The sequence below is a fragment of the Rhamphochromis sp. 'chilingali' genome, assembly GCF_963969265.1.
Source record: "Rhamphochromis sp. 'chilingali' genome assembly, chromosome: 5".
Lineage (NCBI taxonomy): Eukaryota > Metazoa > Chordata > Actinopteri > Cichliformes > Cichlidae > Rhamphochromis > Rhamphochromis sp. 'chilingali'.
In genome coordinates this window covers 6431247-6454976 of record NC_137932.1, presented here as the reverse complement: position 1 = coordinate 6454976, position 23730 = coordinate 6431247, and the positions used below count along the sequence as shown (strand labels likewise).

Sequence of the window (23730 nt, the reverse complement as noted above, 5' to 3'; positions counted from 1 at the left end):
GGTGATATGGAACTATGAGGTCTTTAAGATAAGATGGAGCCAGGTTATTCAAGACCTTGTATGTGAGGGGACAAATTTTAAATTCAATTCTTGATTTTACCGGGGAGCCAGAGAAAAAAGTCAGTGTGGGAGAAATATGTTGTCTCTTTCTAATCCTTGTCAGTACTCTTGTAATGAATTACAATCCAGCCTAGATGTAATGAACGCATAAACAAGTTTTTCAGCGTCACATTGAGGAAGGATGTTCTTTTGAAACTTGCATAATGGCAGTTGATATGTGATAAGAGTTTTAAACCACTACACTATGAACGAAATATTAAAGCACAAATGCCAGTGCTTTACAGAAAGAAACCCACTAAAGTAACTAACCAGTATTTATGACGCAAGCTCCAAAAACAGCAGTTGCAAAGTGATTTAAAGAAAATAATCAAAGATAATGGCAAATGTAAAAGCAGGTTAAAAGAAAGCTAAATTTGCAAGGGATTTAAGACACTGAAAAAAACTTTGCACAATTATTAAAATGGAATAACGAGCAGCACAAACACAGGACTGATCGGATTAAAAAACATTGATATAACTAAGAAGAAACAAGTAATACATTAATAAAAGACTTGATATTATCATATCACAGAAAGCACTTCTTATTGAATACAAACAAAAGCCAGAAAATGGCTTTAGGTATCTAATGGCATAGACCAAGCAAATGGACTGTAATGGATTAGTAAAACCAGTGGTTACTGCTTTAACCACAATTTTTAAAGTTGCCCAGAGTAGCAAAAGTAACAGGAATCAGTACTGACACTCTGCACAAGATACTCGAGAAAGGTAGAGCCTGAAGTATAAGGAATAACTATAGTTAGAGATTTAAAAAGAGATTTATTGACATAGCATGGCCTATGGTAGATTGATTGATTGATTGATTGATTGATTGATTGATTGATTGATTGATTGATTGATTGATTGATAACTGTCCCTGATTTTCCTCTTCTCCCTTATTCTTTCCCCGAGAGCAGTTTCTTTATTATTATTTTCCCCTTCAAGATGGATAATGTGTTTAAATAGTAAACATGGGATTACCCGGGAGCTGAAAACATTCAATGCCATAATGTCCGGGTTTTCCCTTTTTATTGTAGTTACATTCAGGTTTGCACATATTCACCTTCAGTAACTTCAAAATGCATATTTTTATCCTAACTAATAGCATGTCCAAACAACACCCTCTACCTCCCAGATTATTATTATCTCCTTAAAGTGTTTTGGTGTCGTGGACAAGCCCCTAAACTGGAAACATAACTGTGTACGCATCCGATTCGCTGACATATCTTTGGCCCCTATTCATTGGCTACTGACAATCTAGGCGCAATGTGATTGGTCGAATCACAAGAAAAGGAAGTGGCGATCAGTAGTGTGGGCTCAACGCTAAGTAGTATTTGGGTGGTGTATATCAAAGGGTAAAGCTACTGGCTTTCGTCCCTAAACGTGGATATTTTGAAGTGTCAAGAGGTACTCGTCATCCAGTTTTTGGGCCGAGCAGTTGAACAGCGGGCATATATTATTAACGCTGTCTTGCTAACCTTTGTTGCGGCTATGTAAAACTAGCTTGTTAGGTTTACGTCATTTCAGCAGGTGCTACTCTGCTAGCTTAGCTTCACATTGGGATCTATTAGCTTGTTAAACAGCTACAGTAGCTAAAATTAAACAAGCTGGCATCTAGAGGGAATACGGCTCAGACTAGTGTGTGACAGGGAGTTTACTTATGCTACTTCTCGTAGTGTGACCCGAGACTGCGACTGGATGTTTAGTAATAGAAATAGCAGTAGTCACAGCTAGCAGATTGTTAGCTTGTTAAATAACAACAATGGGCTATAAGAAGTGTTTGAAAACAGCAAGGAGACTTTATTTTTGGGGTATTCTCTTCATAGTGTTCAGCAAAGGAGTAACAGCTGGTGAGTATGAAATGCCGGTGGTGTTGTAACACTCACTATACGCACCTGTTTTCGTCTATTACATTTCTTTGACTGAATCAAAACAACACATCTCTCACTGCTGCAACATTAATGCTTTTTAGATGAGGAGCAACACCAGGACGAAGCACCAGAGTTAAAGGTGTGTCATGGGCTCTTTGGTGCATGGTTAATGCTGATCATAGACTCATTTGCAAGCTGGTCTCTTGGGAGTTGTATGTAACACACGATTTTGTATACGTGTTGCCTAGAAAAGTTAAAGTAAGAAGTCATTCAACTTAAAAAGAAATTGAACACACTGCTAACTTTGCAAATGAGCCTCATGCAAAGGCATTGTTTTTATATACAGCGTAATTTCCCTCCTTTAAGTAATCCTTTGTAATAACCTCCTGTTGATTTCTCCAGTCCTACCATGACCCAGACTCTGAAGAGGAAGATGTTCGATTATCACCAGAAATTGTGGCAGGTACTTCTATGACCACTGATCACTCCCATCCTGAAGAGGAAACACAGCCCCCTTCGGAGGGTCTAGAAGGAGAGGAGAAGGAGGACCTACCTGACCCACCTCCTCCCGTTGAGGAAAAACCTAAAGAGGGTAAGGTGTAAGATTTTAAAACATCCACACAACAAAGGCGTGAAAAACAATCACAATAAGTTGATTAACGTTTGAGATGTCAAAGTTGTTAAATACTTCCTGATGTTTTTACTGTTTTAATTATTAGAAATTTAGTTTTTAGCATCTCCTGCTATACCAGTGATGGCTTTGATATTCTAATCCCCACTTTTTACATTAGAAAATGTTATCAGTGTTTAAAAGTGTTTGCATGTTAAGAGCCCTCAGGATGGCCCAAAAATGGTCATGACTGCTGAATGTAGCTACTTTAATGGGCCGTTGAGCTATTTGGTATCTGATTATAACAGTGTAAAGAAGTGCGATTTCAGCTTGGGACTTGGAGCTTCAAATTTTATCGTTGATTGCTTTAAAGTGTTAAATGTTTTGTCAGAAGATAGTTCCCTATGCGTTCTTAAAATAAAGAGCCTAAGATGTTAGCATGCTACATGGAAGGAAAAGCTTAGTGATATATTTTAACGATGTCTAGTCTGAACCTATAAATCTTTCTTTTTGTAGTAGTGCCTCGTAGTGGTGTTATCACACGTCTCATGATCTCAGCATTGCAAACAAGCTCTTTCTTATGATTTTTTTCCTTTGTAAGCTTTGTTTAGTGTTTAACATGTTAACCTGTTTTCACTTTGCCTGACTCTGAGCTAAGCTGAGTGTGGTTTCAGGGTAGAGCCACATTTGATAAACGGTTAAACCCCCGTGAGACACTAAACAGCTTCTCGCACCTGTGGCTCCTCTTGCAGTGCAGTTACATCATTTCACTTGGGGATTGTTTGTAATTACCCTGCTAGCTCATTGCACAGTTGTATTACTGAACTTGTGTGAAGGAGATGTATTCAGATTAACGTAATTGCGTGTGTAAAGTTGCAACTCTATGGTAATTGTTTCAACTCCTCTGTCTCTTTGTTATTTTTCCACACCAAAGTTGATGGTGCAGCAAAAACCAAAAGATTTGAGAATATAAAGAAAAAAATATATTTTCACTTAGACCTCAGGTCCACCAGTATTTTAAAGGAAAACAGCCAGAGTTTGTTTGTTTTCAATCAAGTAAATTTTATATATGGGTGTTTTTTGTTTTTTTTTAAATACAGTTCCTGTGGTGAATGGAGGTACAGCCCATGGAGAACCCTGCATATTCCCCTTCCTCTTCCAGGAGACAGAGTACATAGAGTGTACCACTGACGGGCGGGGGGATGGACGGCTATGGTGTGCCACGACGTACGACTATGACCAGGATAAGAAATGGGGTTTCTGTGAGAGTGAGTTTCAAACTCAAAAACTCTAAAACCTTCACAAATGAAATATTGTGATTCATTTTAAAGCCAAAATGGAGTCACATTACGGCACTTTGGTATTAAATATATTGCATTGTACAGTACAGGTCCTGAGCCAGCCCTCATTTCATTATGTTTTGCTTCCAAGGAGCCAGACCTGCTTTTAATATTTAAAGTGATCTTGAGCAATAGTTTTTCAGGCTTTCTCAAGGTCTTTCAAATGTTTTCTTTGGACTCGGCTGGTTTTTCACTCATTTTCAGTCCAGCTCTTGTACCTGACCATTTTCAGAGGATTTTTTTGTTTTTGTTTTTCTTCCTATTTGGTTGTTTAGGCCACCAGATGAACCGATTTGTCTACACATAAGACACAACTCAGTAAAGAGCATGTTTTTTTTACTAGTAGTCTGTTGCAAAAATGCATAATTTGTTATTAGCCAAAAACTTAGCATATGTACACAATGTGCAGCATCAAAGGTCACTGTGACCTTAAATGTTTTTCCCCTAACACATGAATTCTTGTGTTAAACTGTCACTGATCATTCTTTGTTCTTCTCAGTAACAGTCTTGGTAGAACTAAACGACTACTGAAACCAGCCTGAAGATATTATTATGACTTTGTTTGCATAACTGCTACTGCTACCAACCTTTTGAAAACCTTTTATTTCCTCTAAACAGTCTGATTGGCTTCTCCTCTCTTTCCCTCAGCGGAGGAACAGGCACAGCAGAGGCTTCAGGCTGAGGAAGCAGAGAAGCAGTATCAGACTGTCCTGCGCATGCTAAACTCCACCACCAGGAAGACTCAGAAAAAAGAGTGAGTGGCTTACTTTTAGTTTATTTCTCTGGTAGTTGTCAGCCTAATTTTGACTCTTGAAGAAGAGTTATAGAAAGCATGTGGATTTGAAATCTTTTTTTAGATGAAGCAGAAACAGAAGCTTTCCAGTTTTTGCCCACACTCTGTTTTAAGATAAAAATCAGAAAAGGAACAAAAGTAAAGATGCTCTATTCAAATTGAAGATTTTGGCAAGGTTACATTTTTTTGCCAATTTTCTTTTTATTTGTTTAAGTTAAAATGCATATTCCCACTACTGCCTTCTGGTCATCTTTTTATTTCACAGACAAAATTTGATGTTATTTTACATGTCGATTGGGTTCAATGTCCATTTCTTGCGTGTTTTATTACCAGCCAGCGCTTGCGTGCCTTCCATTTGCACATCCTTATTTGCTTTAGCTATCACACTACTGTTTGTCATGTACACATTATTTTTATGTGAACGTGGATTCAATTTTGCTTGTGCCTACTCTGCTTATCTTTCTCAGATTATATGAAAAGCTGCTAAAAGTGGCAGAAAAAGGCCACCAGAAAGCCATGGAGAAGGTGGCGTATGCCATGCTGTTTGGAGATTACATGAACCAAAATATTACCAAGGCCAGAGAAATGTTTGAGAAGCTTGCCATGGAGGGCTCACCTAAAGCTCAGATGGTAATGATCTCGCTCATAATTATACACGTCTCTTGAGAAAAGTGTTGGAAGCCTGTTTGCAGGTTATTTGTGCTGAGAGGAGCAACTCTGTGACACTCTGCTCTGTTTACTTTTCTTCAGGCTCTTGGATTTCTGTATGCAGCAGGGCTCGGAGTTAACTCAAGTCAAGCTAAGGTACGTCTATGCTCTGTAGATTTGTCTTACAGTATATGGGTTTGTCAGTAGTTACTTATGTTCTGCCATGTTCTCTGTTTTTCAGGCCTTGGTTTACTACACCTTTGGTGCACTGGGTGGAAACCTGCTCGCTCACATGATTCTGGTAAGCAGATTTTTCTGTCAGTGAAGAAATGCTGCAGTCATGCTATTTGTATACTTTAATAAAAATTACACTTCCTTATATTGTTTTATTAGGGCTACAGGTACTGGGGAGGGGTGGGTGTTCCCCAAAGCTGTGAGTCAGCACTAACGCATTATAGGCTTGTAGCAAATCAGGGTAAGTGTTTTGCGTTATTATATTCTAGTGCAGTAATAGTTCTTGCTGGGCTAATAACACTCTTTCCTCTGCCAACTTTAGTGGCCAGCGATGTTTCCCTGACAGGAGGCTCAGCGGTGCAGAGGATCAGACTGCTCGATGAGGTGGAGAACCCGGGATCTACCAGCGGGATGTTGGAGGAAGACCTCATCCAGTACTACCAGTTTCTAGCGGAGAAAGGGGACGTCCAAGCTCAGGTAAAGTGGTCAAATTTTTAAAAAATAATTTATTGCTGGTATTGGGAGCTAATGTGACCTTTCCTTTGACATACCTGAGCCAGTGGTTGATTGAACACACAGTCAAAATGTTTGTAATGTGTTTATTTGTGTCAGTTTAGAAATCGTTCTCGTTACACGTGTTTGGCAAAGAAAACATTTGAATTTGTGATCAGCTTCACTGTTCTGCCTTTTGTGAAAGCTCCTGACTGTGGGGAATTAACAAACTACACAATATAGTTGCATGTCCACACATTTTTATTATTATTATTTCTTTATTTATATGGCATTTTTGCTTTTTCTTGTGGGCAGGAATGGGAAGTAGCTTGAATGGATGGCACTAATTTACTTTATTGTATAAGAACTGAAATCTGGGTCAGACTTGGATTATGCATGCATGTTATGTAATGTCTAAATGTGAAAGGGCTACATAATGTGTCATTGCTGGGTAGTATCAGTCTGAAGCCTTGTTGTAGTTTTTATTTGATTACTAATTGAATGTTTTACTTAGGTGGGCCTAGGTCAGCTGCACTTACATGGAGGACGTGGAGTAGAACAGAATCACCAGGTATCTTTGTCATAGATTTCGCTCACTGTATTTTATTTATTTGTTTTGCTTATTTTGTGAGTTTTCTCTGTCAAATGCATTTATGCTGCTTTCTGTCCAACAGAGGGCGTATGACTACTTCAACCAGGCAGCCAATGCAGGCAACACACATGCTATGGCTTTTCTTGGAAAGGTGGGTGAGATGGAGGCTCACTCACTTCACTGTTATGTCACCTTTTTTTTTTCTTTTTTTAAACAGATATTTCTTTCTTTTCTTTCTTTTTATAAAATGTTCCATTCATCACCTTGTTAATTTCATTTCTTATAAGAGCAGGGTTTTTTTTCTTTTTTCTTTTTTGCTTTTAATGCCATATTTTCCATCTATTTAACACTGTGTTGTGTTGACCTTAGAGACAGTTTGGTTATAGAGACTTTTTAGAATAAAACCAGCTTGGCATTGATGTTTTCACAGAGGGCAGTGTATTTGTGTTTAAGGTATAAAATTTAGCTTTTATGTCTGTGACTGTCTGTTCCTCAGATGTATTCAGAAGGCAGTGAGTTTCTCCCTCAGAATAATGAGACTGCCTTGCAGTACTTCAAGAAGGCTTCTGACCTGGTAAGGATAACGCTGTAGACTAAACTGGGTAATTTATTCACTCTGAGCTTGCTCACTCACTCACAGCTGAATTCTGTTACCCTTTCTTTAAATATTAACATGCAGTAATCGTTTTTACATATTAATTTACTTTTTTTTCCAGGGTAATCCGGTGGGACAGAGTGGGTTGGGGATGGCCTATCTTTATGGTAGAGGTGTGCCAGTGGTAAGATATTTTATTTATATATTTTTTTAAGCGTGTCTCATATCTTTTGATGGGATCTGTACATATAGATAAGATCTCACCTTCACTTTTAGGCACTTGGAGTTGAAATAAAGTTTTATATAAACAACAAAGAAAAACAGTTTTATATAACAGGCTTTTATTTTGATGGCAAGCTGTCAGAGTGTCTCTCCTGCTGAAGCAGCTATTGAAAAGTTGTGTGTTTGTCTCCAGAACTACGAGCTGGCCCTCAAATACTTCCAGAAGGCAGCAGAGCAGGGCTGGGTGGATGGACAACTCCAGCTGGGCACCATGTATTACAGTGAGTTTTACAGCTCAGTGTGTCCTTCAGTGTCTCACTGCATTCTTTCATAGTTTTCCTCTCGCCCGCTGTCTGTTTAGGAGTCCTCAGTCTTCGCTCTTCTTCACATAATAACATTTTTGTTCCTATTCTTGTTCCCCAGATGGCATTGGCGTGAAGCGTGACTACAAGCAGGCTCTTAAATTCTTCAACCTGGCCTCACAGGCTGGGCACATCCTGGCCTTCTACAACTTGGCCCAGATGCATGCTACTGGTACTGGTGTGATGCGTTCCTGCCACACCGCTGTAGAGGTTAGTCCACCCTAAATCTGCTGCTTCTTTCACTGTTAAGAGATTGTCTCTCCAACTTGGTGTCTCCTCAAACATTTATCGATTAACAGCAGTGGCTTTTATCTGCACTTTCAATACAAATTGGAGATGTGTATCACACTGTGTGTCCTGTTTGCAGCTTTTCAAAAATGTGTGTGAGCGTGGTCGCTGGTCAGAGCGCCTGATGACAGCGTACGGTAGCTTTAAGGAGGGTGACATGGACGCTGCGCTGGTTCAGTATCTGCTGCTGGCTGAGCAGGGCTACGAGGTGGCTCAGAGCAACGTGGCCTTCATTCTGGATCAGAGTAAGAAAAACCAAGACATTAGTATTTAACCATGGTAGTGCAGGCTTTTAGCAGTTAATTTATGTGCACCACTTGCAATATTATAGCCATGTTTAAATGCTAGTGTCATGATCCTGCTACGCTCTTTACCTTTGTTAGAGAGAGATTCAGGTCTCATTTTAAATGTTTTAATTTTTCATGTGTTTGTGTGAATTATGCCACACAGAAGGGGCAAGGATCTTCAGTGAGAATGAGACCTACCCTCGTGCATTGCTCCACTGGACAAGAGCTGCAGCGCAAGGTGAGTTTAAACAAGCTCCGTCTCCTCGTCAGTGTGAACAGTGTGTGCGCCGGAGCAGTAGAGTCAAAGTGCACTGCAAGTTTAGGGAAATGCGTCATGATGTTTAGCTTGGGAACGTATTGCTTATTGCACATTTCACTTGATTGAACTGTGATGCTGTGTAGACACTGGCTGTGAGCACAGCTGCAGCTGCTCTGCTTGGCTGTGCTGTGCTGTGTGAAACAGTTATTAGTCAAACTTTGGCTCCTTTTGTGGTTGAATTTGTGCTGCTGTGGATGTCTAACTCCTGCTAGCTGAGCACAGTTCTGTTACCAAAGAAAGTCTCATTGCGCTGTACAGAATTTGACCCCACTGTGGTTTTATCAGGTGTAACCAACGTGGTACCAAAACTCCACATCCTTTCAGAAATGGAGACATTTCACTACAATGCTCAGCCAGCACAACCAGCTCAATTTACAGCACACACACACCACTGCACATAGTTTGTGTTGCACTTATTATCAACAAGCGTGTCACAGCCAACAACCTTAATAACAAAAGCCATGGCAACAGTGAGCATCACAGCTCCAGTGTGTCTCATGCATCCTCCATAGCTATATATTATCTAAGTGCAGTGGAACAGGCTAATGCCTGAGCAGCCATAGCTGCTGAGGGTGCACTGATTCTCTCTGGGGTCACATGCATCGTAATTTATGATAATCGAGCTCAGCCTGTCTTTGTGTATCAGTGTGAGATACTGAGTGGTGAACACTAAGCTGGTTCACAGAAGATTTCTAGCCGTGACTGTTTGCATATAAAACCAAATCTTACACATGTAATTGTCCTTGTAAGGTTACACCGTGGCAAGGATAAAACTGGGAGACTATCATTTCTATGGCTACGGAACGGACGTGGACTACGAGACGGCTGTCATTCACTATAGGTTGGCATCTGAGCAGCAGCACAGCGCACAGGCCATGTTTAACTTGGGTTACATGCATGAGAAAGGCCTGGGTATCAAACAGGTGAGCACTCACTAAACATCACCTGGCTCTCAACATGTCACAAATTTGCGCTTTGTCATTTAGCAAAGTCAGTGTGGTTGTTAATTTGATTTCTAATTCTGAAATTTTCCATGTTTTTTTTGCTGCAGGACATCCACCTAGCCAAACGGTTTTATGACATGGCTGCTGAGGCCAGTCCTGACGCCCAGGTTCCAGTTTTTCTAGCTCTGTGCAAACTGGGCCTGATTTATGCTCTCCAGTACCTGCAGGATCTTAATGTGAGTATTTCCTCCTGAATTCACAAGCTGTCATGCTAACCGTATGGTTTTCAGTAACACGTCTTGTACTTCAGATAGTTTCAGAGATTCTTCATTAGAAAGAAAAATGATGTTTCTTTTTCCTCCTTGTTGGTTGCGACTTCTCGCAGTTGAAGGAGCTGATTTCTCAGGTGGATCTGGACCAGCTGCTGGGCCCAGAGTGGGATCTCTACCTCATGACGGTCATCGCCCTACTGCTAGGCACAGTCATCGCCTACCGACAGCGCCAACACCAAATCATAGTGCCACCTCGCCCACCTGCCCCAGCGCCTCCTCCCAGGCCGCCTCAGGAACAGCCACAGGCCCAGGCCGAGCCCCAGGCTCAGGAAGAAACACCAGAGCAGGGCCCGGCCCAGGAAGAGGAGGAGCAGCACTGAGAGGGAGATAGACGGAGTGAGGGTGGTGAAAGATGGACAAGAGGCTCACTGCATGGAGCACCAGTAGCTGAATACCTGCTACTTTGAGCACCTCGCCCACTCTGCCTGTTCCCCGCCATGTGTGTGTGGGTTTTTTTTTTTTTTTTTTTTTTTTTTTTTTTAAAAGGCTTGATGATGGCTGCTGAACTGTTCAGTCTCACCTCTTTCTTCCTTTAAAATATGCTGGTCTTCTGCTGAAACCGACACATTGTGGGTGTTAATGGACAACACTGCAGTAGAGAGTGTTTGGACTTGGTACTTTTTGACTCAGGATACTGCCAGACGTTCCCCCCGTGTCCTCAACATGGAATTAGTCTTGTGGTTGCCAGATCAAAAGCATTACGAACTCAACTGAGAAAATTACACTCGTTAGACAGCTTCATTCCCAATTTTGTTCAGTATTTAAAAAAAGTCTGGGTGGAAAATGTGAAGTAAAATCATTTTCATTTCTAGCGCTGGTCTACTTGGTAAAAGAAAGTCCTGGTTCTCTGCATGTCTTCTCTGATCTCCTTGCAGACTTTTAGTTTAGCCTTTTTTTTTGAGCTAACTGATGAGTGAACAAATTTTGCATTCCTTTATGCTTTGCAGTTTTGCATTCATTAGTTATTTTGGGTGACATGTTGTCAGATCAATAAGTGCTAAATATACTAAAACTATGCTGAGTCATCAGTACAAGAACAATAGTTTGGGAAGTTCTCACTGACAGAAAAGCTGGGCTGTGAAGTAGGTGATGTTTGCTGATGCACACGGGGATTAAAATGTGTACAGAAACATCAAAGTTAATTTAAAAAGCAAGCGAGAGGAATTTAAACTTTTTTGGAAGTTGTACACTACAGTATGTGTACATTTTTTTTCCAACACTGTTCTTTGATTTAATTATTGTTGCTGGTTTTGAAAGGCAGCTTAGTATTTTTGTTTTTTTTTAAATGCCAACTGTTATCTGGAGCAGCCTTAAAGATAGCAACAACTTAAACCTTGCATTGTTTCTACAGTAGAGGAAGTGGATCACATTTCTTTTTTTTTTTTTTTCCCTTTTGTTTTGTTCTAAAACTTCAGCTGTCGTGACAATTTCCACCCCCTCACCAAACGTCCAAGTTGGAAATCTGCCTACACTTCTGAGATCAGACGGACATGAATCCGAGGCTGCGCTGAAAAGCAAACGAAGCCACGGTTAGACCATGCAGCATTTCTGGAACCAAGATCTGAAATTTCATTTTGTTTTTTATTTTTGTTTTTTCACTTCATTTGTTTTTTTTTTCTCATTTGTTCACTTCCACAAAATGTACTAAAGTTAGTGTTTAACTGCCAATAGATATGCATGATTGAACCCCAGAAGGAGAGCGTAGTGTTGTTTGCAGGATGATTAGAAATAAGTCCAAACTGTTTCCTGCTTTCACATCGGCACCCACATAACTCACAATTGGTGTGAAATAAAACACTGGGCAAAGTTACAGAGAAGAATTTTTCTTTTCTTTTTTTCTTCTTCTTTTTTTTTTTTAACCATTAAAACGCGTTTATAAATTTAATAAATGATATATGGATATTTCAAAGATGTTCTGAATGTTTGATTGCCGAAATGCTTGGATCGATGATCATTTCGGATAAGTGGCTTGTGCCCTGCTTGGCTTTAAATGTCTGACATAACACTGCAATGTTGCTGACATTGATCAGCAGCGAGAGCGGCCGCTTCTCATTGGACCTGTTGGTTGTCGCTCAGCCATTGAGGCTGAGACAAAGTGACAATGCTGTGAAAACTGAGGGTCGCATTGTGCAGTGTGTAGGGGTGACCCATTGACTGGTCCATACGCGATACTATGGGGTGGCTTTGGATCGCTGTGGCAACGTGTGTGCTCGCGTCCTGCTCTGTCAAAGGTAAGTGCTAGAACAAGCAGGAGGGCACCTCCCACGTGAGGCTGTGTGCCTATATTTATTGTAACAACAGCCTCTGAAACGGGGCCCTCCCTTTTATTATTTATTTTTTTAATGGATTGTTTGGGTTTATATCAACCATCTGTTTTTATAGATATACACCAAGGCCAAAGTCAAGACCAAAAACCTTTGAACTAGGGCTTATTTAGCTGATTAAAGATGAGCTTTATCAGTGGCTTATAAAGTGGTTTGAAAAGTTTCAGTTAATGATCCCTTTAAAGGAAATGACTGGTGGTTGGAGTATGAAGAGGGGATTCGGCACTACAGCAAGGAGGCCCTCAATAAGGTACTGTTTCACCTATGTTTATCACTGAGGGTTTATTTTGTTGTTAGACACAAAGTTTAAATTTTGGTCATCATTTAAACAGCAAAAAGCCTTCGTTGACAGGCTTATTAAAAAGACAAAAAACAATATATAGCAATTGTTAACCGTTTTCTTAAAAGTAGGTTATCATCGTGTCACACCAGACTAACCACATGGCCCAGCAGGCATCCTGAACTTGTGCACAGCTAACGCATCAAAGACAGTGAAACAATGATCGATCAATAAAAACGCAGTCCGACAAGGTACTGAAGATGAGGTTTCCACGGTAGCAGTGAAAGTTATGTTCAGGTTTGCCTACTGTAATCTACAACAGAATCTTAATGCACAAACACTGTGCTCTGCTGGATTAAATATTTTTATATTTATTTTATTTAGAAAGAGGGACAATACATATTAATGAACATTTTAACAAATGTAAATATGCCAGATTATAGCCTTGGGCTAATTTCCATCTGCAGACCCTCTGGCAGGTTGGTGTTACACACAAGTTAGTAAAAACATACAGAGACACTATTTACAGATCATGTGACAAGGACAAAAACAGTGATCACATCATAATATAATTTAAGCTTTGCCTGATCTTACTGTCAGTTATTTAGTTGCTATTATCCTGTTTGTTTGTTTTTCAGACTTGCTATGCTGTAAAATGTATTAAAGTACCACAATACCAATGCTCCCAAAAAATCAATCTGGGTTTGACGGTTGCCAGGAGTCCTTGTATGACTGCATTGTGTCAAGTGTAAAGTTTGGTAGAGGGGGATTATGGTGTGGGGTTGTTTTTCAGGAGTTGCACTTGGCCCCTTAGCACCAGTGGAAGGAACTCTTAATGCTTCCACATCCCAACTTTGTGGGAACAGTTTGGGTTTGACCCCTTCCTATTCCAACATAACTGCTCATCAGTGCACAAAACAAGGTCCATAAAGACATGGATGAGCGAGTTTGGTGTGAAAGAACTTGACTGGCCTGCACAGAGTCCTGACCTCAACCTAATAGAACACCTTTGGGATGAATTGGAGTGGAGACTGTGAGTCGGGTCTTCTTGTCTGACCTTACAAATGCACTTCTAAAAGAATGCTCAAAATTTACCATAAACACTCCTAAACCTTGTGGAAAGCATTCCCACGAGAGCTGAAGCTGTTATAGCGTCAAAGTGTGGGCTGACGTCATATTAAACCCTATGGGTTAGGAATGGGATGTCATGCAAGTTCACATGCGCATGAACGTGGATGAGCAAATACTTATGGCAATATAATGTATCTAAAACGTTCTAATGCAATAAGATTTTTTTGAAGATTTTAAAGTTGATTTTTTTAAAGATTTTTGCACATGAGCTTCCCTTTTTTCTCCACAAATGCATCAACATATACAGTATTAAACTTACGCAACTGTTTAAGACATTTATAGCAGTTTATTCCGATGTAGGAAGACGCTCAAAAAAGAAGAAAACAATTGTCAGTCCCTGAAGACAAACTTTTGTCATTATAAGGACTCATAAGGAAACATAACTGGTCTCGATGTGACAGCGAGGCTTCTCTCTTTTTACTTATTTAGGAGTTTCCAGAGAAAACCCGGCCAGTGAGCTTCAAGCATCCTGTGTTCCAGTGCTCAGACATGAGTCCTTCTCCCTCTGTCCCCTCCTCAGGTCTGTCCAGGTGTCACCTGCTGACCTCAAATCTTGTGTTGTTCAAGAGTTTGAACTAACGCTCTTTTTCTCTTTCTTTCCCTCTCTACCTTCCCTCTATCCACCCCTCCTTCCACCCTTTTGTCTAGTTGAATTTGTGAAGGCCGCAGATATCAAAGTCATCGCCGCCTTGGGGGATTCTCTGACAGTAGGTGTTATATGTTGTTTGCTGCTTCCTCTGCTGTGCCGATGATACAGTGTAACATCGACCAAAAATAGACTCGCTCTGACCGTTGATTCATTCATTTTGCATACTCGCTTAGTCCTGCTGAGCAGAAGGCAGCTGCAATCGTGAGAAGAGCTAAAACGCTTACAGTGATGGATAAAGACTGAGTGCAAATGAGATGGAAATAAACTTTAAACTGCATTACTAACCAAATGTTGCACCAACGGAAGAGCAGTCAGCTTAGTTATTATCTCTTTTTGTGCTTTTATGAGAACGGCACATCTTCATAATCTAAGAGAAGATGCCCAAATTGCAGCTGGTTAATGGGGACCTGTTATCATCTCCTCTATATTTTTATTCTTAGACTCTTTGTGTATCGTTGCATGACTCACAGTTTATAATAGTTCTCATCCCGAGCCTTGATTCGGCAGAGTTGCACGTATACGGCAGAGAATTTGGAAAGGCATAATAGGATCCGTTTAAATTAGAGTGACAAACCACCCACACAAACACTTACTCATAAAACTGCTTTTCTTCTGTTCCTTGGCTCCTGATCTCTCTATGCTGTGCCCCTTCTTTTCCAGACGGCTATCGGCGCCAACGCCACTACTGTCCTCGGCATTCCCATTGAGTTTCGTCACGTGTCATGGAGGTGCCTGTCACAAATCTCGCACAAATAACAATCAGGATGATGTGAAGCAGACTGATCTCATATCAGGAACATGTTAGAAACTGTATTCCCCCATGAGAGTGTCAGTCTGTAAGAAACAAGGTTAAACTGACATTAACAGTTCTGCTGCTGGTATTGCTTTCCTTTCTGCTTGCAGCATTGGAGGCTATGGGACATATCAAGATGTCATTACTTTGGCAAGTAAGCTGTCACTGCTGTGTCCGAGCTGTTTCTTAACTGTATCGTTCCATGAAACTCACAACGAAAAAAGTCCAGCTCATTTTCTTTACCTGTTTGACGCTGTCATTTTTAGATATCATCAAGCTGTTTAACCCCAGTCTGCTTGGAGCTTCTCCTGGAAAGACAGTTCATGGGATGCAGGCTCATATCAGTGAAACGGGCTTCAACTTGGCCGTAACTGGACACAACACCTTGTAAGACCTTCGCTTACTTTTGTGTTGCCTAATCTAACAAATTATATTCTTCTACAAAAATAACTGAGCTGTGACCTAATTCACTTTAGGAAACATGTTATTCTTTATTTTGTAGCAATCTCCCCGGTCAGACGAGACATTTGATAGACACACTGAGAGGTTACGAGGTAAAGCGAGGCCTTGTTTTCTCCGTAATGATACAGCACAGGGATGGGAGAGGTAACGGGACTGTCGTCTCTTCCTTTAGGGTCTCAACTTTGAAGAGGACTGGAAGCTTTTGACTATTCTCATGGGCATGAATGACATCTGTGATTACTGCAAAGATAAAGTCTGTCTTGGTCTCTTATCTTTAATTCAATAGAAAATCTCTCTCTATATATGGAATATTGCCTCTTCTATTACCTCTGATGAATCTCCTCTACTTCCAGGCTCTTTTTTCAGTAGATAACTTCATCCACTATATGACTGTCTCGTTGGAAATGCTTATGAATGAGGTAAAGTCGAAGATAAACGAAATCAGGCTTAGCCCTGGATTTACTGTCTGCTGAGACTGAGGGTCAGTGCTGTGCTGAATCACTACAGTGCAGGTCTTCATGCTGTGCTTCAGGTTCCCCGTATGATTGTGAACGTGGTTCAGATCCTCCCCATGCAGACTTTGAGGGAGGTGCAGAAGCCCACCCCAGGGTGTTTGCTCCAGCGGTGATCACTCTCTTTCTCTCTCAGAACAAGTTAAACTCTGGCTTGATTGACACTTCTTGAACTTTTTACTTTTTGACTTTGTTTTAGGTCTTTCTGCTCGTGCCTGATAGAGCCAGTAGCCAGATCTCCTGAACTCCGGGAGCTGGTGGAGGTCAATCTGGAATTCCAGGTGCACTTTACTTCTTTCATGTTATAAGATTATGTATTATATAAGGAAAGATGGTACAGGAGATAAATTCTTCTTTCATTTGGTTGCCACATTAGAAGGAATATGGACTCTTTTTTGATCCCTCTATGCATCATAAAAAAAATCCCATGTTTTTTAGGAACAACGTGTTCATTCTGTACAGCAGACTCTGAATGTTAGGCTGCACAAACAAGCTCGTCTGTAAAACACCTGCAGAATCTTGAACTGCACACTCTGTTGTATGTAAGAGCTATCGGAGATGAGATTTCTAGGTCAGTATATGAGGAAAAACCGCCATAAATATAGATGCACTGCTTAAAAATGTTTTAATCAGAGTATAGCATCAAGTCAGCTAAAAGTAACAGAGAGGGTTGTTAAACAGTTTCAGCTGCTTTAGTGTTAATGAAATTAACGAAAGGTGCTCTAGAGGGACAACAAAGAGACACAACTCCCAAAACAGCAATGGTTTTACAGTGGAGGTCACTCCTCATCTTTTCTTCCTGTGTTTTCACTAGTTTAGCATTTGACTAGGGTCAGTGTGACTACTGGTACATAAGGTGATACCTGAACCCTGCAGAGGTTGCACAGGCAGTTTCCTGTGTCTCCCAGCAGAGTCTCAAGAGCACGGAGGAGATTCCAGGAGACAGGCAGTTACAGGACTGGTATCTCCTCCTTTGTGCACAGAGGAAGAGGATGGTGTGGATGGCAGTGACCAAACAATCATAAACAGACTTCATCTTCAAACAGATGTCCTCTGTGCTCACTGCCTGGCACTATAGAGCCCATTTGCCATAGAATACCAAAACTGCCTTGTTAAACATGCACTAATTTGTATAAATATCTAATTTACAGAGTGCAGAGAAATGTATTTTAAACATTTGTTTTCTACCAGCCTGAAAGAAGAACTATTTTGGAAGGAAACAAAGCTTAAAGAAATGCCCATTAAAATGCATTTTGACTGTACCTTCCATAATAATTTGCCTTGTCATTGTCCCAAATGATAACTCACTTTAATGTGCAAACAGGGTACATTGCACCCAAAACATTATATGCTGATTGTTGTGATATTTTGATACCATGGTAGCATTTACAGGATATTGTTTTATTGTGATATTATACAGAAAAGAGTTACTCAATAAGGCCCATTTAATAGTTGTTTTTCTCTTTCTCTGTGACCCAAGAATTAATGTGTAAGACTCACAAGCTGGTACCCCAAGGTCGAAAACACCACAGAGACGAGACCACTTCCTTACTCCCATCCTCCCTTCTTTATCTCTTAGAAAAAGGCTCGTTAAAGGCCAGGTGGTTTGTTTCAGAATTCACTAATGAAAGAACTCTGTATCCTATGTCTAGGAGTGTATTTTGCTGGGATGATCATAAATTGTAGCTGAACTGATAAACTACACACAGGATACTTCTTTGCTCACAAGGCAGGAAGACGTTTCCTTATTTGGTCTGTACCGGTTTGAACTGGGAAAGCTGACACACGAACCTTTTTTTCCTCTATATAAGCTGTTATGTACTAAATAAACCTTTGAGTCGATTGGGAAGGCAACCTAAAGCAGTCTCTGTTTTCTTGTTCTCCCAAGCTGCTCCCGAGCTCGTACTAACACGCTGAATGGCATATCTGAGTGTTACTTTAAATAATTAGGAATCTTAGAAGGAAAGGACAGAACTCTGCTTATCGCTCGTGCCTTGGAGGGAAAACCGGGATGGACATTTTTTCCTTCACTGATTTCATGTTCGCAGCTCTCACTGTAATTTGTGTGTTTGCTGTTATTGTAACAGCACAAGCGAGGAGAATGGGAGACAAATTGATTCTCACGCTGCTTTCATCTGCAGAAAAGACTCGAGAAGCTGCTGTACAGCGACCGCTTCTTCAGGGACGACTTCGCCGTTGTTCTCCAGCCCTTTTTGAAGAACGCGGACCCGCCCCGCCTCCCGGTAATCCATCTCACGCCTATCAGTGTGACATAAGTGTCTGCTTTCAGACCAATCGGTGCGAAGCATCACGCGGCGATGACTGACTCATCAGTGATCCCCAGTGTGACAGCTGTAGCATTTTGGCTGAGAAACTCACGAGTCATGTTTCACCAACAATGCTGTCCATCACTAAAACTATACCGCAGTGTATTTTGTGTCTCTCTGAGCAGAACGGGAAGATCGATATGACTTTCTTCACTCACGACTGCTTCCACTTTACCATAAAGGGACATGAGGAGCTGGCCAAGGGACTGTGGAACAACATGGTGAACAATAAGTTGTATTTGATTTAAAGGCACAAGAGGCTAAAGGTCAATGAGTCATTCAGGGTTTATTGTGTAGGATTCACATGAATGTGAACTGTGTAATTGTTCAAATACACATGTCTGCTTCTCTCACAGTTTCAGCCCGAGGGAGAAAAGACGATTGTGAGCAGCTTCTCTGACCCCATCACTCTCATCTGTCCGCCTATGGTAAGATTAGCTTTCCATATTTGACAACTTTGTTTGGCCTGATTGGTCTAAAGAATTGAATATTAACTAAACGTTCCTCCAGTGAAATTAGGTTTCAGAAAGTGTTTTAAAATGTTTGTTTAAAAGTCTGTTGATTCAAGGAAGTTTAGCGCTGTGGAACCTTTTTTTTCTCCATTTGTTATGATTCCTGTGCTTTAGATGCTTCTCAAAACACTCTGTTACTGCTTTGTCATGCTGCTGTGCATATAAATGACACTGCATTAAAATAAATGAGTGCTTGGTGAAATAAAAATTAATTTTAGTTCACCAGCAACTCAGAGCGGTTTGAAAGACTGGGAAAGAGGCTACGGTGCGTCACGCTTCTCAAAACGCTCTGCAGTACTGCATTATTTGTGTTGTGATAAATCTTAATTCAATATCTGATTTTTACAGTTATTATATTACATATCATATATGTAGGAACACCCATATATCTTCACTCGACCGATCGCAGCCAAGTCAGACCAACCTACCCTCCAGACTGACGCTCCATCACCAGCAGTCATCTTCCTGCTGCTCCTCCTGGCACAGTTTGGAGTTATGTAGCTTTTAATTCCTTTTCCCGACGCAAAACACACAGAGGGCGAAAGGAGTTTTTTAGCCATTCACCAGCATGGAGGAAATGACTGCAAACTGACAGATTTGACAACAAACAATCATTGCAATCATGCAGCCGAAATATCTGAATCTCAGAGGATGTTGGAGATGGACGAGATGAGGATAGGGGAGCTTCAGATGGTTGGGGGTTGTCTCTATAATATTGCCAGATTTTTACTAAATAAAGTGCCTGGAGATGACTGGTGTTGTGAACTGTTCTTCAAAGTGAACTGAACTGAGAAATGTGACTTTCTAATAGACCCTTTTACAGTTTTTAATTGAGATTTAAATAACTTTTCCTGCGCTAAAGACGATATACCAGTTAGACCGCATGCCTGGTAGTGGGATGTTTCTGTTTCTCCCCCATTTGGGGAGCAGACTTAGAGCATATATGTATTTTTAATAAAAAGTTTGCTTTGTACAAATTGCAAATGTTGTAATTAACAAAGCATGACGACCTACTTTTGGTTCGTGTGACTTTTATACATTCATACATAAAATATTAACGACTTTGCCTCTTTAAAAACTTCTGGGCCTTTTTTTAAAAAAAGTTTTCAGACTCATTAATTTACTCAGATTTACCTTTTTTAAAAACAAAACTTTTTTATGCTTGTTTGTTTCTGCACGCTTACTCACGCAGAGGGACCTTGGCAATGTGCCTCGATCAGCTCAGTGAAAAAAAAAAATGATTTAAACATGAAAATTTGTCATTCATATCATCTGCTGTAGATTTTCCCAGACAGCTCTGACTTCTCAAACAGGGGAAGATTTAGTCACAGGTCTGCTCCTCAGATCTCCAGGCAGCTGCTGGCCCACTTTCACTGCTCCATCCTCCGGTGCCTGAAATATTATTATTATTCTTCACTAAAAGAGGGAAAGCAAACCATCAGTCATTGCACTGAACAAAAAAAAAAAAAACGACAACAAAAAAACACTAAGTGTTGCTCATGCTGCTGGGTGCTGAGCAGTGGAGTCATTATCTTTTACCTGCAAAATGTCAGCGGTTGGCGTCAGTAGCTGAGGTGTAATCATCCAGTGCAGATGGCTGTATTGTACTCTCTGGTTAAACAGAGCCTACAATACAGAATTCACCGACTCCATTGAATCAGTGTGATTACAAAGGCAGGTGGAAACTATATTAAGGCAATCTCAGGTTACTTTAATGTGCTCAGAAATAGCAATTTACCTCCAGAATGGAAAGGAAAAGCATATGATATGTACTCAGTGTGGTGCAGCTGGGTTGTATAAGTATATCATGTGTCATATATGTAGGAACAATCATATTTGCATGGGGAAAGCCTCCCTTTTCTAACGTTTTCTTATAATAAAACGCATAACCCTTGAGTTTAGAAAGGTAATTATTTGTAATCACCTAACATGTATTTTTTCCCAAACTCTTTCAAATTTATTTGCTTTGTGCCAGTTTACTTTGTTGCTTCTTGGATGCTTCTCTTTGACAAATTTCAGTTAGTGCTTGTAGCTTTCAGATTTCATTATAACCCTTTTATTGTATTCAAAGGAAACAGTCTTCATGTTTAAACAAAGCCGTCTGCACTTTACGCGGGACAAATATGGATCCTCTGGTCTAGCTCTGATGCAGATTGGCCTTTATTGTTTCTCTGAATGCATAATGAGATCTTTGGGATGTCGGTGAATGTGAAACTGCAAACAGTCCAAACGCCCCCTCCCACTTTAGAAACCTCTGCTCTGTTTGTTTTTTAATGAACATGTCAGTAACAAGATGAAAATGACCTCATGAGGACATGCACATCCAGAAGTTTTAGAATTTTCCAGTGTGCATGTCTGCTCCTTATAAATGGAGACAAAATGCTGGTACTGTTTCTGCAGTTTTAATGTATCATCATTTAATGTCAGATCTCAGGAGGCTCAGGGAAAAGGTCTTATTAAAATTCAAAGGGAGAAAAAAACAATAATAAAGCTTCACTTGGTGCAGGGTTGCCAATTCTGACACTTCTGATGTGACAAGACCGCTGGTCAGGAGGTGAATCAGACACAGATCACACACCCACCGCCTCCAACATCACAAACAACCCCCAACTCTATTTGCTCCATCGTATCTTTCGCACGCTGAAACGTCTGTAAAAAATCCAGCCCTGAAGATGTTTTCTCTGAGTTTTTTCCACACCTGCAGCTTTCATACAGCAGCGGGATCCATCAACGAGCTTTTCCAAGGTGAGAGAGTTGTGTGCATTTAGGCGGGTGGCACAACAGATGGAACTATTTGTGACTATTAATAGGGATATTTTTATTTTACTCTTAGTAAAAGCCTGATGGGTTTACTGAAATCAAAAAAATACATTTCTCTCATGTCATGTTTTTAATTAATTTGTTATCAGTAAAATGTGGCAAAAAGGAAATTTAAAGTAAAAAATTAGTTATTGTAATTAGATAAATCATCACTACCCATTTCAGTGTTATTATTGGTTACACGGGTGGCAGATTTGGTCTAATTACCTAAATTAATTGGGGTGCTATTTGGGACCTTATTTACAGGCTTCACTGTGTTCTAATTATAATCATCCTTTAGGAAGGGCATTGGTATAAAATATATTTTGGCAAATATTTATGGAGATCAGGATAATTGCATACAGATTGGTCAACGCACATTGCTCCACTGTGGCAAGCCATTAAAGGAGCAGAAACAAGAAGGAGATGACAGAAGAACAGATGAAAACAAATTGCAGTCATAAGTAATTGTGGGGACTTTCAGTGTGGCTGATGTAGGTTGGGAGGGGCAATAAAACAAACAGAGATTTGGTGACTTGGAAAAGTTTTAGCCTAGGACCCCATAGTACCTTCCATCCGTTTTCTGCAGAGGTTGTTGGAGGTTATCCCAGCTGTCACAGGGAAAGAGGCAGGGTTGATAATCTGTTGGACGGCTAATTGTGAGAGATAGCAATCCATACTCACAACCTAACATGATGCATGTCTTTAGACTGTGGGAGAAACGAGGTTTGGAGATGAAGTATACTGATGACCAGCAGTATGGCTTAGTGCTGAGAAAGAGCCCTACAGATGTTATGTTTGCTTTAAGAATGTTGATGAAGAAGAATAGAGAAGGTCAGAATGAGTTGCACTGTCTGTTGGTAGATCTAGAGAAAGAGATGAGGAAGTCAGGAGTGGCAAAGAAGTATGTCAGGGTGGTGCAGGACATGTATGAGGACAGTGATGACGTGGATAGATGGGTTAAAGGTGCGGGTGGGATTGCATCAGGGATTGCATTTGAGCTCCTTTTTGTTTTCTTTGGTGAAAAACAGACTGACAGACGCGGTCTGCCAGGAGATTCTGTGGAATAAGTGATCTGTAGCGAGAGCAGGAAGTAGGTGAAGGAGAGTCTGGGAGTAGAGGAGTAGAAGTAAAGGTAAATGAGTTCAAATAGCTGGGGTCGACCATCCAAAGCAACAGACAGTGCACAAGAGGTGAAGATTAGTGCACAGGAAGGGGAACTTGCTGGAGACTAGTATCAGGGGTGATTTGTGACAGAAGGATAGCAGCAAGAGTGAAAAGGAAGGTTTACTAGCTGGTGGTGAGACGTGCTGTGATGCATGGTTGGGAGACAGTAGCACTGACAGAAAGACAGGTGTTTTTCATTCGAGGTGACCTGAATGGACAGGATTGTAAACAAGTACATCAGAGGAACAGCTCAGGTCAAGTGGTTTAGACACAAAGATAAAGAGGCAGGGATGAGATGGTTTGGGCATATGCAGAGCAGGGAGCTGCTAAAAGAAGAGGAAGACAAAGATCTTTTACCTCTTCATCCACAGTTGGTATCAACCTTCAACTCAGTGTTTCTTGCTATGCACTTTGGACTAACCTGATATCAGTTTCATAACAACAGAAGCAAAACATACTCAATTCTGAGTATTTGTATCTAATGACAGCTGCAGTTGTATTTAACACCTGCGTTCTGTAGTTAGCATTGTGCATGATGATTAAATGTGTTACACTGTGATAAATTTTGTCTAAATAGGTGAAAATTATTGTAGGCGTTACCAAAAGAGTGCTTCATTCAATAGATGTGTGAAGAAGGCTGTGTATTTGGCTCAGAGAAAGAGGTTGTCTGTTTTATCTGTATCAACAGGCACAATAAACTGTATGCTGTAATTATAAAATATTAATCTAGAAAGATAAATACTTCATTG

The 23730-nt window shown here is 40.5% G+C and overlaps 2 protein-coding genes across 3 annotated transcripts; both read left to right on the top strand.

The window, feature by feature from the left end:
* The first annotated feature begins 1403 nt into the window (after positions 1 to 1403).
* On the top strand, positions 1404 to 11681 carry sel1l (SEL1L adaptor subunit of SYVN1 ubiquitin ligase). 2 transcript variants are annotated; one of them, XM_080883667.1, is made up of 22 exons: positions 1404 to 1946; positions 2069 to 2106; positions 2370 to 2559; positions 3678 to 3845; positions 4566 to 4671; positions 5178 to 5340; positions 5461 to 5514; positions 5600 to 5659; positions 5752 to 5833; positions 5915 to 6069; positions 6599 to 6655; positions 6759 to 6827; positions 7173 to 7250; positions 7393 to 7455; positions 7687 to 7774; positions 7917 to 8065; positions 8223 to 8388; positions 8594 to 8668; positions 9500 to 9672; positions 9801 to 9929; positions 10079 to 10464; positions 11441 to 11681. In XM_080883667.1, the coding sequence occupies exons 1-21, from the start codon at positions 1859 to 1861 to the stop codon at positions 10343 to 10345; spliced, it is 2418 nt and encodes an 805-aa protein (XP_080739793.1). In that variant the 5' UTR covers positions 1404 to 1858; the 3' UTR covers positions 10346 to 10464; positions 11441 to 11681. The 2 variants fall into 2 exon arrangements, with proteins under 2 accessions (XP_080739793.1, XP_080739792.1); XM_080883666.1 differs by having other exon boundaries at positions 10079 to 10470.
* Positions 11682 to 12121: 440 nt separating this feature from the next.
* On the top strand, positions 12122 to 20024 carry LOC308397650 (phospholipase B1, membrane-associated). The gene is made up of 16 exons (XM_080883668.1): positions 12122 to 12256; positions 12535 to 12599; positions 14190 to 14280; positions 14409 to 14467; positions 15070 to 15137; positions 15313 to 15356; positions 15469 to 15589; positions 15705 to 15756; positions 15837 to 15917; positions 16018 to 16083; positions 16197 to 16288; positions 16376 to 16457; positions 18318 to 18419; positions 18629 to 18724; positions 18860 to 18931; positions 19391 to 20024. The coding sequence occupies exons 1-16, from the start codon at positions 12199 to 12201 to the stop codon at positions 19514 to 19516; spliced, it is 1275 nt and encodes a 424-aa protein (XP_080739794.1). The 5' UTR covers positions 12122 to 12198; the 3' UTR covers positions 19517 to 20024.
* Positions 20025 to 23730: the final 3706 nt, after the last annotated feature.

Excerpts from the sequence above, each read along its gene's own strand:
- sel1l (XM_080883667.1), top strand. The coding sequence starts at position 1,859 with ATGGGCTATAAGAAGTGTTTGAAAACAGCAAGGAGACTTTATTTTTGG. Across the intron at positions 3,846-4,565 it reads GAAATGGGGTTTCTGTGAGA|CGGAGGAACAGGCACAGCAG; the intron begins GTGAGTTTCAAA and ends TCTTTCCCTCAG. Across the intron at positions 8,669-9,499 it reads GACAAGAGCTGCAGCGCAAG|GTTACACCGTGGCAAGGATA; the intron begins GTGAGTTTAAAC and ends TGTCCTTGTAAG.
- LOC308397650 (XM_080883668.1), top strand. The coding sequence starts at position 12,199 with ATGGGGTGGCTTTGGATCGCTGTGGCAACGTGTGTGCTCGCGTCCTGC. Across the intron at positions 14,281-14,408 it reads TCCCTCTGTCCCCTCCTCAG|TTGAATTTGTGAAGGCCGCA; the intron begins GTCTGTCCAGGT and ends CCTTTTGTCTAG. Across the intron at positions 18,725-18,859 it reads AGGGACTGTGGAACAACATG|TTTCAGCCCGAGGGAGAAAA; the intron begins GTGAACAATAAG and ends CTTCTCTCACAG.